Raw genomic sequence first — 16,708 nt, 5'->3', positions numbered from 1 at the left:
CTGCCTGGATGTTTGACCATTAACTCTGAATCCCTGCAAAGTATTCTGGACTGAGAGCTTATGTGGGAAAAGAGTCCAGGTCCAGAACAATGGGAGATTACAAGCATATCTTCATTTATTAGCTTTTGTTGATTGAGGATATGGTCATATTTTTAAATAATTGGGCATTCTTTCTGCAGAAGGAGAATAATAAAAATGGTCCTTAATACTTGCTTAGTCAAATAAAGTATATTTTATTTTAACAAATATTCAGCTTAGTTGAATAAAGTATATTTGATTTTAACAAATATTCCCATAAGGAAAATAGTGCTGATGTTATGTTGTGATTTCATATCATGGTGATAAAGGTCATGCTAGAGGGGGTATGCAGAATAAAGAATATGCTATTTTTAAATGTTAAATGTTTACAATGTTTATCTTCATAGAACAAACATTGGAAAGAAAAAGTCTTGTCAATGCTGTATCTTGGGCCATTTCTGGGCTTTCTTGATAGCTAAAAAAAAAAAGAAATCTAATCACCTTACTTTTGTTTTGGGGGATTTTACGATGGTTTCAGCCTCACTGCTTCAACTTTTTTTTTGGTTTTTTATCCACTCTTTAATATTCTTCTGGTGCACATTATGGTGGCAGAAATGGTGGCTTGGGGAAGTTTTCAAACCGGGACTCTTACTTCTGATCTTATTCGTGAGATCCTTGGGTCACTTCATTTCTGTCCATCTTTCCTGATTGATTACCTCTTTTTCAAAAATGGACTCAAAATGTCCTGTTCCGCTTTGCAAAATATAGTGTTGATATAAAAAAGTGACCATGGGCAAAATTGCTGGAGGATCTGGACACTAACTGGAAAAAGGTGGAAAGGCATCTTTTTCCAGCTTCCCCTTCATGTGGCATTCTTTTGTGTGTTGGGGATTGCTGGGATTAAGTGTCTGGGATTGCTGGCAGAAATATCATACCCTAAATTCTTGGAGAATGATATTGGTTGGCCAAGATAGAACATGAAGGGCTAGGACCCTGGAGAGCTTGGTTTCAGAATCATAGACTCTCAGATTTGGAGAGCATCTTCAATAGTCTAGCTCAGTCAACACTTCCAGTGATTTGATCTACATAATTTTCCTGCTAAGTGATCTTTCTGATGGTGAGGAACACAACTTTTATGAAGAAGTTCTTTGTTGGATAGTCCAGATTATAACCTTTAAATTCAACATTTGGGAAAATATTTGTTCCACTTACAATGAATCACCACAGGCCTTGGTTTGGCCTTTGGGAGCACACACAAAAATTTAATCCCACTTCTACATTACAGTTTTTCAAAATTCAAAGACTATTGTCACACTCTCTGTCATTTGGCCTTTCTTTTTTTTTAATATTTTATTTATTTATTTGACAGACAGAGATCACAAGTAGGCAGAGAGGCAGGCAGAGAGAGAAGGGGAAGTAGGCTCCCTACTTAGCAAAAAGCCCGATGCGGGGCTTGATCCCAGAACACTGAGATCATGACCTGAGCCAAAGGCAGAGGCTTTAACCCACTGCCTTTGGGTTAAAGCCACCCAGGCGCCCTTCATTTGGCCTTTCTGACTACAGACAAGGCAAGCTCCATCCAGCACATTTTTTTCTCTTTAAGATGAGAATCATGAACAAGATGATATTTAAGGTCTTTCCATTTCTGACATTCTATGACCTGCAGTATGGGCCTTGAAAATAAAGTGGAACTTCTGTGCTTTTCTGTTTCTTCCCGCCATCTATATGAAGTATAGATGACTCTCTTGAGTAGTAAAAGAGTAGAAGCATATACAGTGCTATTTCTTAGGGGCTGATAATTAACCTTTCAACCGTCAATTCCATTGTGGTTACAACAGCTTTGATGAGCACTAGTGGTACAAGTCCCAAAACAGCAACCAAGAGGCGAGAAGCCCAGGATTGGCTTTCATGGTGGTTTCAACCATCAGAGTCCAAGAATCATCTTCACACAACGACGATAATGGCTGGTAATGAGTTATTATTATCTCATTTCATAAGATCTCTTGACAGTTTTCAATAGTTCATTGACCTCAGGGATACTAAGTTTGAAATGCATTCTGGTTTCACACATGTTTTTGATGATTTTCAAAGGGTCATGAGCTCAGAGACCCATATGTTTGAGTTGATAACACTAATAAGCAGATTTCTTCTTTTTATTCTATAGAATTAATATAGGCCTGGAGAAGGCTATTAAGAGCACTATGAAAGGGGGCCAGTCTTTCTTGATGACAGAACAAAATTTTGGCTCTGAAAGATATTCCAAAGAGACAAAAGCCATTAGAAATTCCTGACTTTCCAAGAGGAAATAAAATAACATAGCTAGAACTAGAAAAATATAGAAACTCTCCATCAGTGGAACTATTCTTGGGGCAGCTACTGGTAGTAAGAAAAGACAGATGGTCACTCCAAAAGATAGCATGACTCTCAGTCAAATGATAGGAAACCCCTTTTCAGGAAAGAGACATCTACAGCAATCACTGAGAAGAGGCACAGGGTCACCATCTTCTTTCCTCTGATGTGTCCGGAAGGGAAAACATGAGAATTTCTCAAAATCTTGGCTCCAGTCCACTTTAGTCCACCCTTTTGGTAGACTGAGAAATGCCAGGCTTGATTTCTCTGTGAATTGACTAACTTTGCTATGACTGGATGCTGCACTGTTGTTGGGATGGTAGCTCAGCTTGTGTTCAGAGCTCTGGTGATGTGATGCTGGAAAAGGTCAGCAGATGAATTAACAAATCATGAATACATCTATGAGATTTAAAAAATGGTGGACATGTGTTTAGGTTCTGACAGTTTTCTGAAGGTGGCTGATACAACAAATGGGCACATGTGAAACCTTTCCATTCTAGTCTTGACACTTTCGCTTTAATGGCACATGCTTAATAAGTTAATAATCTGAGAGCATGGGGTGGGGGCAGTGTTTATTGGCCTGTTTTTCTTTTGTTTCTTTGGTGGGGTTATGTCCATATTTATTCTTCCGACTTCCTTAAGTAGATCGTTCAGTTGTAAAGGTCATAGCCAATTGTTTTAAGATCTATGCCTTAGCTTCAGAGACCAGGATAATCTGGGACAACACAAATCAGATGTCTCAGTCTCTTCTTAAAGTGTTGGGAACTCATTATACATTCTGTGCCTGATTTTCTTCCTTTGTCAAATGGGTTGCTTGGCATCCAGTTCAGCCACTAACATAAGTCACCACAACAGGTACGGATTCAAGTATCATCTCAGCAGGCTGGGAACCAACTGAAGAAAATGAAGATGAAAGAGACAAACACCCCAGTTATTCTGGATCAGGCATTGATGATGATGAAGATTTTATCTCCAGCACCAGTAAGAATAATCAATTACAGTAGAACCATTTATGCAAGGCTTACTAATTAAACTGAGTGATGCCCAATAGTGTCTACCTTGGGAAATAGTTATTGTGGAAAATTAGCATAAACATATGACTGACCACACTTTAGTCATACCTTGGTAAGAGTATGAAGGACGAAAAATGACTTTTTAAAAAAATGGAAGCCAAAACATATTTGGAGGAGAAATGTGGAAAATATCTTTTATAAAACTCCTAATGCCTCAGGTTTTCTGTTTTGTTTACTTATGTGGTCTGCTGCAGCAGATTCTTCTTGAATTATTGAGCTTTGACAGGGAATGACATAGTAAAACATTACAAGTATTTATTGTATACCTACTGTGCTAGGTGCTGGCAACACAAAGATGAAAAATGCCAGAGCTTTTGCCTTCAGACTCTGGCTTACTGAAGCAATAGAATGTGAGTGCGAGGATTTTAATTAAAGCTTGCAGGTGATTCTACATTAAAGACTTAGATGGCCCTAGAAAGCCTTAAAAGTTGGGTACAGAACTCAAGAATCATCATAATCAAAACTTTGTTGAAACCAAGGGAACAAATCTAGTTTTAACAAATAGGGCACAAATATAACAGAAAGACATTGAAGGGAAGGACGAACGTCAGTTGAGCTTTAACTAAAACAGTGCGTATTATTAAAAATGAATAGTGAAAACACTGTGTAATAGTATCCAAACTTGCAACAGTTATAAAACTTTTTGAGAACAGAGATGGAAATTGAGCTGAAAACCCCCCTTTTTAAAAAATTTTTATTTTCTTGAAAAACCTCCTTTATTTTTTTAAGATTTTATTTATTTATTTGACAGAGATCACAAGTAGGCAGAGAGGCAGGCAGAGAGAGAGAGAGAGAGAGAGAGAGAGAGAGAGAGAGTAGGAAGCAGGCTCCCTGCTAAGCAGAGAACCCGATTCGGGGCTCGATCCCAGGACCCTGGGATCATGACCTGAGCTGAATGCAGAGGCTTTAACCCACTGAGCCACCCAGGCGCCCCAAAAATCCTTTAAAAAAATACACAAAGGTCAGTCTAACATTTAGCCAGATGACTGGGTTTCCTAGACATATCTGTAATGATGTGAGATGTTGCTGAGCAGAGATGAGAATTCCGAGCCTGATGCCACCATATCACCTGTTCTTAGAGAAGGTGGACATTGGCAGTGTGACTGGACCCTCTCAGGTCACTGAAGTTCTCACTGTCCTACTGAAACCTGAGAGGACTGTCCCCACATGGACAACACCCAGGAAGGGAGGAGTCCAAAATAATAGTTTGGGCTTTGAGGCACCTGAGTATATGGCATCGATACCACAAATACTCAAAATGAACTAGACACTTTACATCTAAGCTTTTAAATGGCTCATTCTTTAGCCCAGACATCTCTGCAGAGTCTGGTCTATAAAACAAGTAAACTCTTCTTAATAACTTCAGAAAGAAAACCAAATAACCAAAAACACTGGAGCTTTACTATCACACTGTCTTCTGGGTTCAGGATGTGGCCCCATCTTCCAGGTGGGACCATGAGGATAGATGTGGTCTTGATACTCGAGAAACGTAGCTTTTTTGGGTGGCAACCCAAACAGATCAACCTGAAAATTTCACCTGTGAAATCAAACTGATAGTATTACAGTTCTGAAAAGAATTTTGTATTTAGTTGGGTATCAAAGTTAAGTTTGGAAGAATTAGGATGGGTTTGCACATGATAGTTTCACTAAAGCAACCGATCCTAATTTTATCATGATCCTTCTTTCAAGTGCATCTCCTACTCCAGCTCTATCATTTTGGGTGACAGCATCAGGCCTCTGGTGGATGTATGCCTCTTTTTTTTTTTTCCAGGGAGCTTCATAATGGTGGTTGGTGACCTATGGTGCTTTTCTACTGAATGTATGAATCTTGTTTTTCTCTCATTGGTTATGAATGGCTTGCTCATGAAATGCTTTGTATTTGATGAGAATACCATAGGTGTTTGCTACACATTCCGAAATGTACAGCTAAATCATATGGCTGTTAAAGGTAGATGTTCTTTCTTAGAACCATCTATAGGAAATCCGTGGCTGCTCAGAGTACGCCTTTCTCCACCAAAACTAGCGAAATAAATAAAGTGATCATATCATCATGGTATAATTTTCAGGAATCTACCTCTTCAGCCTGAGGATCTTGCTGTAGCACACTTGCCAATGATACCAATCCCTTGGGCTTTCAAGCGCGCAGGGGCATTACGGACTGCGTGGATGGGCCAAAACTCTGATGTTCTTGGTTCTCCTCGGTGGAGGGCTGGTGTTTGCAAAACTGTTCTTCCTTCTGCTGCAACTCCTTTGGCTGCTTTCTCCAGAAAATCTCATGTTCTGACCCCCGCGTCTCCTATGACAGAAGGCAGAGGATACTGAGGTGCTTAACAATATGGCTGAACCAAGCTGAAGTCCTCTCTGCTCTCCCTCCGTTTCCACTCAACCATCTATATGAGCTGGTACAGATGATTCACTGTGTAGACCAAAGAAGGGAGAGATGTGCAGAACAAGTGGTGAAGGCTCACGAACTAACATTTTCCTAATTGCTTCAATCATCATTATAACAGTTCCAACCACACCACGGCTTTTTAGCCACCCAAAACAGAACCAGGATTGGACTTCGCGGAGCCCCGGTGAATCGAATCCAGGAGTATTACTTCAGACTACTACAAGGATGACTGGTAATGGGTTTTGCATACTTCATTAAAGATTTTTTTCCCTCTCAAAGTCTATGACACTGCAAAGGTCAATCATCAGGACACGGTGGGAACAGTAGTTCATGTCTCGTCAAAAATTCTTAACTTTCATGAGGAAACTCAGTTCAACCTAGGAGTCATTCGTCAATCACACTGTCTGGGCACAAGATACTTTATGTTGCTTTATTATAAAAATAAATACATTAGCTCAGTTTATGATGCTGCCCTTGACAAAGTGATCATAGTAGAACAACAGGTAATCATTAAGAATTTCCCACCCATTGATTTTTCTCTTGGGAGAGATGAGTGGTGTCACTCAAAAGCATTGAGCGTAGATGCTCGGAGGTCCTATGTAGGCATAGCACTCTTAAATAGCATGCATTTCAATGGAAGAACACAACACCAAAGGTTGGTTGATAAAAAGTCACAGCGTATATAACCATCATCACTGCAGATGTGGACCAAAGTGGCACCAGCGCCAATGGAGAGAACTGGCCCCGAGAACCACACTCTCCTCTCGTTCGCCATGAGCATCACGATAACGAGGAGACCCAGCATCCTGCAAACACAAGTAAGGAGGCTGGAGGTCAGCAGTGCTGGTGTCCATGACTTAGTGAAGTCTTTCCAAAGAATAGGGAAGACTTTGTTTTAGACATTAGCCACATCTTCTGTCATTTCTTTTATCCACAGAACATGCAAAGCTGCCAAATCTACACACTAGTTTTAGAAATTGGGAGAAAAACACCACTGGTCAGGTTGCATGAAGGGCCAAAATGGTGGAAAGCTTAAAATGTTTTTTTTTTTTTTAAAGGTCTGAGATACATTTTTTTGTGTGTTAGAGATTTTTCGAGGTTCCATTTGGGCGATTTGTGTGTGTTTATAGAAATGTGTGAGGAAGAGTGTATCTTTTGGTGCCAGGCAGTGGGGTCTGGAAAGAGCTTGACAAGCGCGATGATCTTCGGAATCCTTCTCTTCTGTGAAGATCTCTGACGAATCCAGTTTCTTTTTTTACATTCTGTTCCTCACTGCACTGTAGGAAGGCATCCCTTGTACTCTCTGCAAGAAGGTCAGTAGCTCATAGAGACTATGTTTGAATTTCTGTGACTGTTCTTTTTCTGTTTTTAAGCCCAGAGTAACTTGGGGAAGGCTTTGATGCTGTTATTCTTACTTAAGTGCCAACATCTCAGGTTTCCCCAAACAATCTCAAGTCTCACTACAGGTCTTGAGGACGGGACCAAAGAAAATAAGAACTATACACACTTCCTCTTTCATCTCTCTCTTGGCAATATGCCCATCGTATTTGGAATAAAAGAAGCTTTAATTTAGGATAACAGCTTGTAGCATCTTTAAAACTATGGTTTAACTATCATTCCCTTAGTCTTGGATACTCTTAAAGCAAGAATGTAAGAAGTAGCCACTTAGAAACCAAAGGGAGATCCCAGAGTTTGAGGGAGGCCTTCAGACAACAAAAGAAACATTTCAGACATCAACTAGAACATAGGTTTTAAGTGCTGGGCATTGTACTGAATACATCAAATAGGCCTGCATCTCATTACTTATCCCACTAGATTTCATTTTTGTGTGAGGACTATGGACTGAACAAACAAGAGTCTTCTGATAGAAGGAGGAGATGAGAAGCAGAAGTCTCTTCGGAATGGGATTCTGTACCAATCCCCCTTGGATTCTGTATCAATCCCCCTTGGAACCTAAAAGTACATCTTAGAATTTAAGACCGTTTGTACTTAAAAAGAAGATAGCTACATGAGAGGCTTGGAATTAATGACCCCATTGTCAGAAGGTTGTGGCGGGGTGTTGGGGGGGGGGCACATCATTCCTGGAGGGTGGTTGAAAAGCCAGATGTGACAGAACCTCACAGAGGAAAAGGGAAAGCAGTAACCACTACAGCAATTCTCTCCTTAGTACTTGCAAAACATAAACAGATTCTGGTTGGTAACCTCTGGGCTTTATCAAAGGACATTACAGCTTCTAGAAGAGATTCAACCTTCATATTTTACACTGGAAATCCTATATTCTGCTAATCCATATGTTGAAAACAGTGGGTATTTAAACTGGATATTCAAAGGAGTGTTATGTTTATGAAGATAGTGTAGTGTGTGCGTGTGTGTATGTGCGCACGCGCACATATATTTCTGTCTTTTTTCTTTCTTTTCTAAAAGATTTTGAATAGACAGTTTATGTTTGGGTTACTTTCCCCTTTTTGGTAATTAAGTTCATAGTTTTTCTAACTTCATTATTTGTCAGGAGGTAGTGATTTAGTCAGTGGGAGGTAAAACAAGATTTGAGTCTTCTTTTTCCTCCCTCTGGATAACCAGTTAACCCCAGGAATGTTCTGGCCAATGCAAGGGTAAAATGAGGACACAAGTTGTATTTTTTAAAGATTTTTCTTATTATCAAATCACACATATCATTTTCTAAAATTATGAAATACAACCGGTCTTACCAGTTGTAAAAAATACTTTGGCTTGGCAAGGTTATAGGCTCTCATTTTCTTGTTGAACTAAAAATTTGCTGTTAGTTGCTGTAAATGAAAATGACCCTGGCTTTCTGATTTTTCCCAAAGATACCCTGATACAATTTTATTCCATTCAATTTATTCTTTTTAAAACTGAGCAATTAAAATACCGAGGGGTTGAAATGTTTAGCTTGTCACGCGTTCCTATTGTTTATATAATGCCAAACATTGGCTAGAATAGTTTTATTCCATTGACTTCATTTCATTAAAAAGTAATTTTGGCAATTTTAGATACCACATAGACATAACCTCATAATGTGCCCATCATTGTCAACCAATTTCATGCTGGGCAAATCCACTGCTGGTGCATTTCCAGTGCATGTGATCATGGATTATGTGACCACCATTTGAGAAGGCCTCCCACCATGCTGATTTTGTCATCAGTTGGTATATATAATACATCCCCCCTGCCCAATCACAGGAGCAAAAAGGTTAATTCTGTGAACACACAGTGCTCTCAGACAAGGATATATGAGGCCATAGAGTATGGTAAACCAAGAATCGTACTGGAAATTCATAGACTGTTGTCCAGCCCTAACTTTGTGTGTGCCAATCTGGCTGTAAGATTTTGAGCAAAACTACTTTGGGTCCCAGTTTTCCTATCTGAAAAATTGAAGGATTGGGCCACTGATTTCTAATATTTCTTTCAGAATATCAGTGATCTCTTTCCATGCTGCTTTCCTTTTCTACCTTTTCTCTCCCATGTGTATATGGCCTTAAAGTATTAAGATATGTGTTGGTAAAGAAGTTGAACAATAATGGCTCCCAGCTGACATTCTTCTCACAGCTCAGGGAATCCCTAGTAGTACAATGGAAGAAAGAGCTACCCCCAAAAGAGCAGTGGGTGGAGAAAGGGTGGCATGGGGAATACTCCCAATCACCAAAAGAAGACTCTCATTCAGCAGTAGGGGCAGCTGGTAATGGATTGTTTAACTAGCAGACTTGGGTGGAAGCTTCCTCTTGGGTTAAATATTGAGCATTAAGGACACTGAATAGAAAGACATTTTAGGAATTGTCACAAGATATTAAGGTTCCTTAATAAATTATAATATGGGCAATACAGAGCCAACCCTTAGATGCACAGAACAAATCACCAAAACAGGAATGGATATAGCATACATAGGAGACCTAGAGAATATGTCTTTTGTGTATGTCACTTTCAGGTCTAGTTTTGGGCATCTCCCAATGAGATTGTGGCAGAGACTCCGATCTGACCAAATACTCCCTCTTGTCTTGTGACGGAATCTACAACATGGCTTTATGAAATACTGGGCACATTAGAACACATTTGGTCAGAATCCTAATGTTGGAAGAAATGGAGCCAGATCATTAGAAAAATACCTGTCTGATGTCATTTAGCACTTTGGTCCTATCTATTTGGAGATTTCTCTTTGAAAGAACCATGCTTTCTTCTTAAATTTAGAAACACACTTTCTCTGTTGTTGGTGGGATTGTGGAACTTGGACTCGAGTTCTACCATCATCTCTAAGTGATGCCAGATGACTTTGGCTCTGCAAGCTGCAGTGCATGATTCTTTTGTCTGTGTGGCAGAAACATGGAGATGCATCCTGTCTTGTAAAAGCATATGAATTCCGTATTCTCACTTGGTATCAGAATAGTCCTCTGTTTCCATTTGCGACATAGAAAGTAATGCAGAATGTCTTTGCGGGGCGTCGCAGCTTCTGAATGCGTCCCTGGCAGAGACGTGGATTCAGTGACTGGCTAGTGGTAGGTACTAAGGGGCTAGAACTGGACTCTTCTCTACGTATATATCTCCACTGGCTCAGAATGAAGCAAAAGCATGTGCTGAATTCTTATATGTCCCTTGAGCTGTGAATCCCATTGTTACAACATAATGCTTCTAATGGATTCCATTCATGCTTTTGAGATGAATGTTACTTATTTCAGGTTTATCTTGTGGGAAGCCCAATTCCTCCTCAAATCACTGCCAGCCTGATGTGCATTTCCCTGGGATGGGGTTGTCTCAGAATGACATCATGTGCTCAGATACTTCCTCCTTTAGGCGATGGTGACCATATGGCATGTGGTTCAAGAACTACTTCTTTATCTTCACGTGATGACTGTAACTCATCCTCTATTCATGCAGGGATCATTAATGCTTTCGTAGCCTTTGGTTCACATGCTGAATGCTAAGTAAATGAGCATGAACAAATCCAGACCTGCTGAAACAGTCTGTGTTTACACAACTTCTTGACCCTCTATACCAGGAAGATGCTTTCATTGTCTTATCTAGAGAATAAAGTCTTTTTAACACTATCAGCGTGTGTATCCCTGGCCAGATGTCAGCTAACACTTTGACACTTGCTTGAACTACATGTTCACAACAGCCCCAGCCCAAGACGGCCATCTAGATCAAAGAACGACAACGCAGAGTCAAGAGGACAGCTCCTGGACGTATTTCTTTGACCCCATCTCACATCCAATAGGACGAGGTCATCAAACAGAAAGATGGATGGGTAATAGCCTCTGAGCTTTTTTATATGCTGTTTTTGAAAGCCACCCAATAGCTATTTACCTAGAAATGTGCCCTTGATTTTAGACCAGTCTGCTTCCTTAAGGAACTTGAAGTTTCTTTAAAAATTAGTTTTCTAAGTAGGGGTGATATGGACATTCATCTGAATATGAAATCTTAGGCTGAGACTGAAGAATTCGGCCAGAAGGTTAAAAAAGAATTAGTTCTAAGATGGTGGGAATGGAAGTTATTTTCTCTGAAGAAGGAGCGGTCTTAAGATTTCTTTTACATTAATTCAGTGACTATTTTCATTGTAGACCCAAAGACATAACTTGTCCTTGGTAGAGAAATATTGGAGGTCAAACATCGGCGAGTACTCATTTCAAACAAGTAACTGAAAAACTCAGAAAACATTATTATTCACTCTTTCTACATTTAGAGAGAAATACAGCACCCAGTGACTTAGGATTTAGACCACTCTTGGCCCTCAATAAATGTTTTCAAATGTAATGAATGGACAACTTTTATACAGAATGGAATCCCCGTTTCCTTAAATACCATTCTTATTTACCTATAAGCAGTTAAAAACAGAAATGAAAGAAAGTAAAAAAGATACTAGCTGTAGTTCTGCAAGAATGGAAGATTGTGATTATATTTGACTAATTTTTATATTCCAAAGGAATTCTTTCTTTATCAGAACAGATGACAGCTTTCCCGAGAGAATCTGTAGGAGCTGGCAGCAGGTGGTGTCATCCCTTTTCTCAGTCTTTACCAGACTGAAGAACTGATGCTCCTTACTATACCCATGAATTGAGCTACTCAAGTTTTTTTTTTTAATTATTTGACAAGACGTCTTGATCGCAGAAATGTCACATTCCAAAAAGGGAGATAAACCAAAAGAGTCAATAGAAGGATGTGAATTTTCAGTCATAGTATTGAATATATTATCTAGATCCAAACAGCTGAGGGTATGCATAACTTAGACTGTATTGAAATGGGTTCTAAGAGCACAATGATGATGTCCCTTGATATTGAATTGGACAAAATTATCTCCAAAATGAATCCCACAGTTTCTATTATCTCATTTCTTTAAAACATCCTATGCTATACCCCATGTTCCATGCCCTTAACTAATTTAAAATAAAGCTAGGAAAAGAAAACACTTATCATCGATGATAAATCAGAATATATCTAACAATACTGGACAATAGGTAATAGATGTCAAATGAATGTTGCCAACAATAAACACAAACATTCAGAGGACCCTCCAGAGAGTGTCAGAGAAAGATGGATCTAATCTGGGTTTTTCAAAAAATGGAAAGAAATATGGATAGTCAGAGAAAGGAAGTCGAGGAACATTTTATAGGAAGGAGACTCATGTAAGGAGAGGGATAAAGGAAGGGAAACCAAGGAATGAATTTTTCAGAGTGACTGGGTCCATTTGTCATAATGGAAGATGAGTTTGAATGGCTAGGTCATGGACATTAGGTTGCGGGGTTGAAGTACCACATGCAAACCCAACATTCATGTCTATGCACATGACTGCTTGAGGCTCTGGTATATCCATGGTGGAAAGCCAAGCCAGTAAAAAAAATCTTCTGGATCAATATTAAGCCTCCATACTGATGAACAGAAAGAGCCTATTGAACTGAACATGTCAATGGGCTTCAATACAATGGGCTTTAGCCATAGAACAGTGCAAAACGTCTTGTAGGAGTCTAATTTACAAAAGGAAGGATGAGCAAGAGTGTCTAGAGACTTTCAACAGACAGGACTTTTCTGGGAGAATATCCATTTGGGGTTTTGATTTGGGTTAACTAGCCTTTCCTCCTTGTTGAAACCTGGGATAATACAGTCAGCCCCGTTTCGTCCTACAAAGATTTTGATGTCCTACAAAGATCTTTTCTTGTATGTGAAGGTTTCGGTGTAGATATGCGAGTGCCCAGTATTCTGGCGTTTCCCTCTGGAGTCATCTGGACCTGATTAAGTCTGTCCGGATGTAGCAGTGTGGGTGAACTTTGTGCAACAGTGATGGGCCTCTTGGATTGTTTGGCCACTGTTTCCCTCAGGACTTGTTATTCCAGCAACACTGATTCGTGATATTTACTAGAAACAGCACATTTAAATGTTTCAGTGACATTTGTGTATCACTCAACATGGTACATGTTAAATTCCGGAGAGACCTCATACTTGTGTTTATGGGGAGAATGATTCACTGACCTCTACTGCTTATTTCTTGCCCCTAAATGCTCCCCGTGACTTCCACATAAATAGTTTGGATGATAATTTTATGCGTTATATGCACGTTCACTTTGGGAAACAGAAAGGACCAAAAGAGAGAAGAGGGTTGTTAAAAAAAAAAAAAAAAAGGAAGAAGGAAAGTTCTTTTGCCAAGTAAGGGAAGGAGGTGTGAAAAAATGGTGCTGAAATAGTACACTTTGTCTTTTCTCCATGATCCAGATCACATGTGTCTGTAAGGGAGGAAGATGTATGGCATGGGACAAGTCACACACAGGCTTTGTTTCTGGTTTTTTTTTTTTAATTTATTTATTTGACAGAGAGAGATCACAAGCAGGCAGAGAGGCAGGTAGAGAGAGAGGAGGAAGCAGGCTCCCTGCTGAGCAGAGATCATGACCTGAGCCGAAGGCAGCGGCTTAACCCACTGAGCCACCCAGGCGCCTGTTTCTGTTTTTTTTGCAAGGTTTGAGAGACACATCATATGCTCATTTAGTGTCCTTCCAGACTCAGCAAAAATAAACAAAAATTGCACCTTTTGTACACTTTGTGTTTAAAGGAAAACCAGTTACTTCTTACGATACTTTTTAAAGAAGTCATCATTTGTTCCAGTTCTGGAGACATGAATCAGTACGTACTTTTTTCCCTCTAGTCCGGGTTTGGTTATGAAAATAGTTTGTCTAGAGACAATGAACCACCCTCAGGGAGTGGCTTAGTAAATCGAGCATTAACACTGGTTTGATTCCTTCAGATATGGACTCCAGCCATAGTACACCACATCAGCCTTCTGCAGATCCAAACACACATTTGGTGGAAGACTTGGACAGGACAGGACCTCTTTCAGTGACAGCTCGTAAGGATATAATAACCCCTTTGCTGGCTTGTAGTCCTGCTTCAGCTCTTGTTCCCACTGGCCTGGAAGCAGAGCTTGGTGGTAGATTGGTGCAGTTGAGAGGTTCAACCCTGGAGTATAAAAGGGTCTTCGTTATCTGTATTTTCTTGGTGAGCTCTTTAAATCTGGTTTTTGCCTACATTCTTGGTGATTTCCAGACACATGACTTTATGTTAAGAAAAAGAAAACGATTGTGGGATTCTACCCCACTTGATTTTCCTTCCCTAAATAGTTACATGACTGAAAGCCAAGACCATGCCTAAGATAGTGGTTTCTCTATGTTTTAACCATCTTCTTTTGGTTCCCATCTTTCCTCCAATCAAGCAGAAGAGGAGTAGGATCACTTTCTTGGTTGTGAAAAGACATTTTGGGGCCAGATAATCATATAAAATTGGGAAATTCTAGCAGCCCACAGAAGAGGGGCAAGACATGCTGTGAATATTAACAAAGGTGCCAGGGCCCGGGAACAAAAGAGGAACATTTACTCATATCTCTTCCTGCTACTCAACGTCTGGGAGAAGCAATGCTAAACTCTTAGTGGCCTTAATTGCCACTGTATGGACAGGGCTATCCTAGAGATCAGCCTGAAGTCATTCACAATTTCTTAGCAGTATGAAAGAAATCCAGAATTAAGAGGGCTTCATTTCACTGCTTGCTACACATACTGGGCAGACTCCTTCATGTGAGCGCAAGCATGTCTTGATCACCAAGAATGTAGGTAGCACAGTGTTAAGAATCAAAGGAGATGGAGAGAAGACTAAGAAGGTCCCCTCCAGTGGAAGGCCTTGTGTTTCTACTTTATGTCCCTTCTGACTTTTATTCTGGTACTGGGATGGGGATTTGGTGACCATCTTTCTCCTGGTTGTCATGTTTACTGGGTGGTGGACGTGGCTTATGGATGTGCTCTATGGAATGCTTGCACCTGTAACTCAGAGGTCAGTCCCTTCCTGAGAAGAACACATGAGAAATCAACTCAAAACAGTCAAAGTGATTTCAGATATGGGCAGTGGTTCAACCTCAAATTGGTGTATGTCAGTAGGGGCCCTGTGTTTGCCCAGGCAAGCGTTTCCTGATATTTCGGTGCAGTGAAGAGAATCCTCATTCATAGACAAGATCAAAAACCTAATAACAGGATAAAACACTAACTTCGATTTAATCTTCTTTAGAAGGGACTTCAGATTTCTTTGTGTAAATTTGATCTGAGTTACTTGAGCAGGTTTTTCTAGATTCTAGAGCTTCTTCCCCTTTGGTCGTGGGAATTGTGCTCTCTGCTATCCTGGTGTTCATTTCCCTGCAGTACCACATGTCAAGCCACAGCTGGGTGCCCTTGACTGTGTACAGGAACACCAGAATTCAGCCATTCCCTTTGCCCTGTCTCTGTGTTCCCTGGTTTTCCTAAGTGCTACCCTCGGGCCAGGATGATCTGGGGGGACAGAGTGTCGGCTCAGACTTCACCTTGGCACTTTACCTCTCTTGACTGTACTGAAAAAGAGGTTCTTAGGAGCCAATTAGAGACAAAACAATTCTCTTGTACATTTCTAGCAATCAGAGGAGAATGGTGGACACAAACTTGGGCATTCCTAGGCACCCACCCATTGACACTAGCTCTAGCCAGTTTCTCCCTCCTGGCAGATAACAGAGGCTTTATTTCATGGCTCCAAATTAACGTTGGATTCCTCCCTCGTTGAAACAGAGCAGAGTCAGACTCAGAGCTTCTCTACCTCACATGGAGGCTTGGAAGAAGATAAAGACCAGCCAGTGACTTCTGCTTCAACATCTAGCAGTAAGGATGGTAAAGCCCTGCGGCCTTCAGCTCTGTATAAAAATCCGTAAATTATGGATGTTTCTGCAGTGTCTTTGGTGGAGGTACATCAGGTGGCTGCTGTTGTGCTGTTACTTCTGATCACAAGGTGCGGCTGGTGATGGTTCTTTGATTTTTCTGCTTTGTAGGCCTCTTAGAAGCTATTATACATTCAGTGCAATGTGTATTTCTTAATCTTGAAGGTCAGGTTTCTTAAACTCTAGAGTTAGTGGCATGGTTTCAAAATCGCTTATATATGATTTATAATTGGTGTAAAGGTCTGAATTCTATCGCTCTGTTTTCCTTTCATCAACATGTTATTTTGCCTTCATCCTCTGGACATATGCCCATGGTGCTGGAAGCAGAGCCCTTATGGCAAAGGAAAGAGTAATGAAAGCCTCACAGTTTTGAGCCCTGGCGTTTATGGTTCCATATGCAGGCAGCAGAAGTTTACTTGTTAGTTCAATGATGTGTTTTCTCCACTTCATCAAAGCCTGGTCCGATTGAGTAAGAGCTCAAGACTGTCTAGTACCTGAGTTGACTTCAAGGTCACAGTTGTGGTGGCTAACAATCCAGGCACGTGTTGGTTGTGACAAATGCCTCTCCTGGGTATCGGGATCACCAGAATCTCTTCCACTGAATCATGTCCAGGTGGTGCTGATGGCAAAATACCGCTTCTGTTCAATAGTAGGAAC

At 40.4% G+C, this 16,708-nt stretch overlaps 1 protein-coding gene across 1 annotated transcript in view; it reads left to right on the top strand.

The window, feature by feature from the left end:
- The window catches only part of LOC111149480 (CD44 molecule (Indian blood group)), an 86,409-nt gene that overhangs the window by 50,849 nt on the left and 18,852 nt on the right, over positions 1-16,708 (top strand). Inside the window, 9 exon segments of the mRNA XM_022506573.1 lie at positions 1,857-1,985; positions 3,223-3,348; positions 5,951-6,064; positions 6,534-6,650; positions 9,400-9,440; positions 9,442-9,529; positions 10,961-11,089; positions 14,072-14,173; positions 15,906-15,995. Of these exon segments, the coding sequence (XP_022362281.1) occupies positions 1,857-1,985; positions 3,223-3,348; positions 5,951-6,064; positions 6,534-6,650; positions 9,400-9,440; positions 9,442-9,529; positions 10,961-11,089; positions 14,072-14,173; positions 15,906-15,995 (936 nt within the window).

Source organism: Enhydra lutris, unplaced genomic scaffold (genome assembly GCF_002288905.1).
Source record: "Enhydra lutris kenyoni isolate GAN:26980312 unplaced genomic scaffold, ASM228890v2 scaffoldscaffold22, whole genome shotgun sequence".
Lineage (NCBI taxonomy): Eukaryota > Metazoa > Chordata > Mammalia > Carnivora > Mustelidae > Enhydra > Enhydra lutris.
Note: the sequence above shows the minus strand (reverse complement) of the source record. Positions and strands in the feature narration are given on the sequence as shown.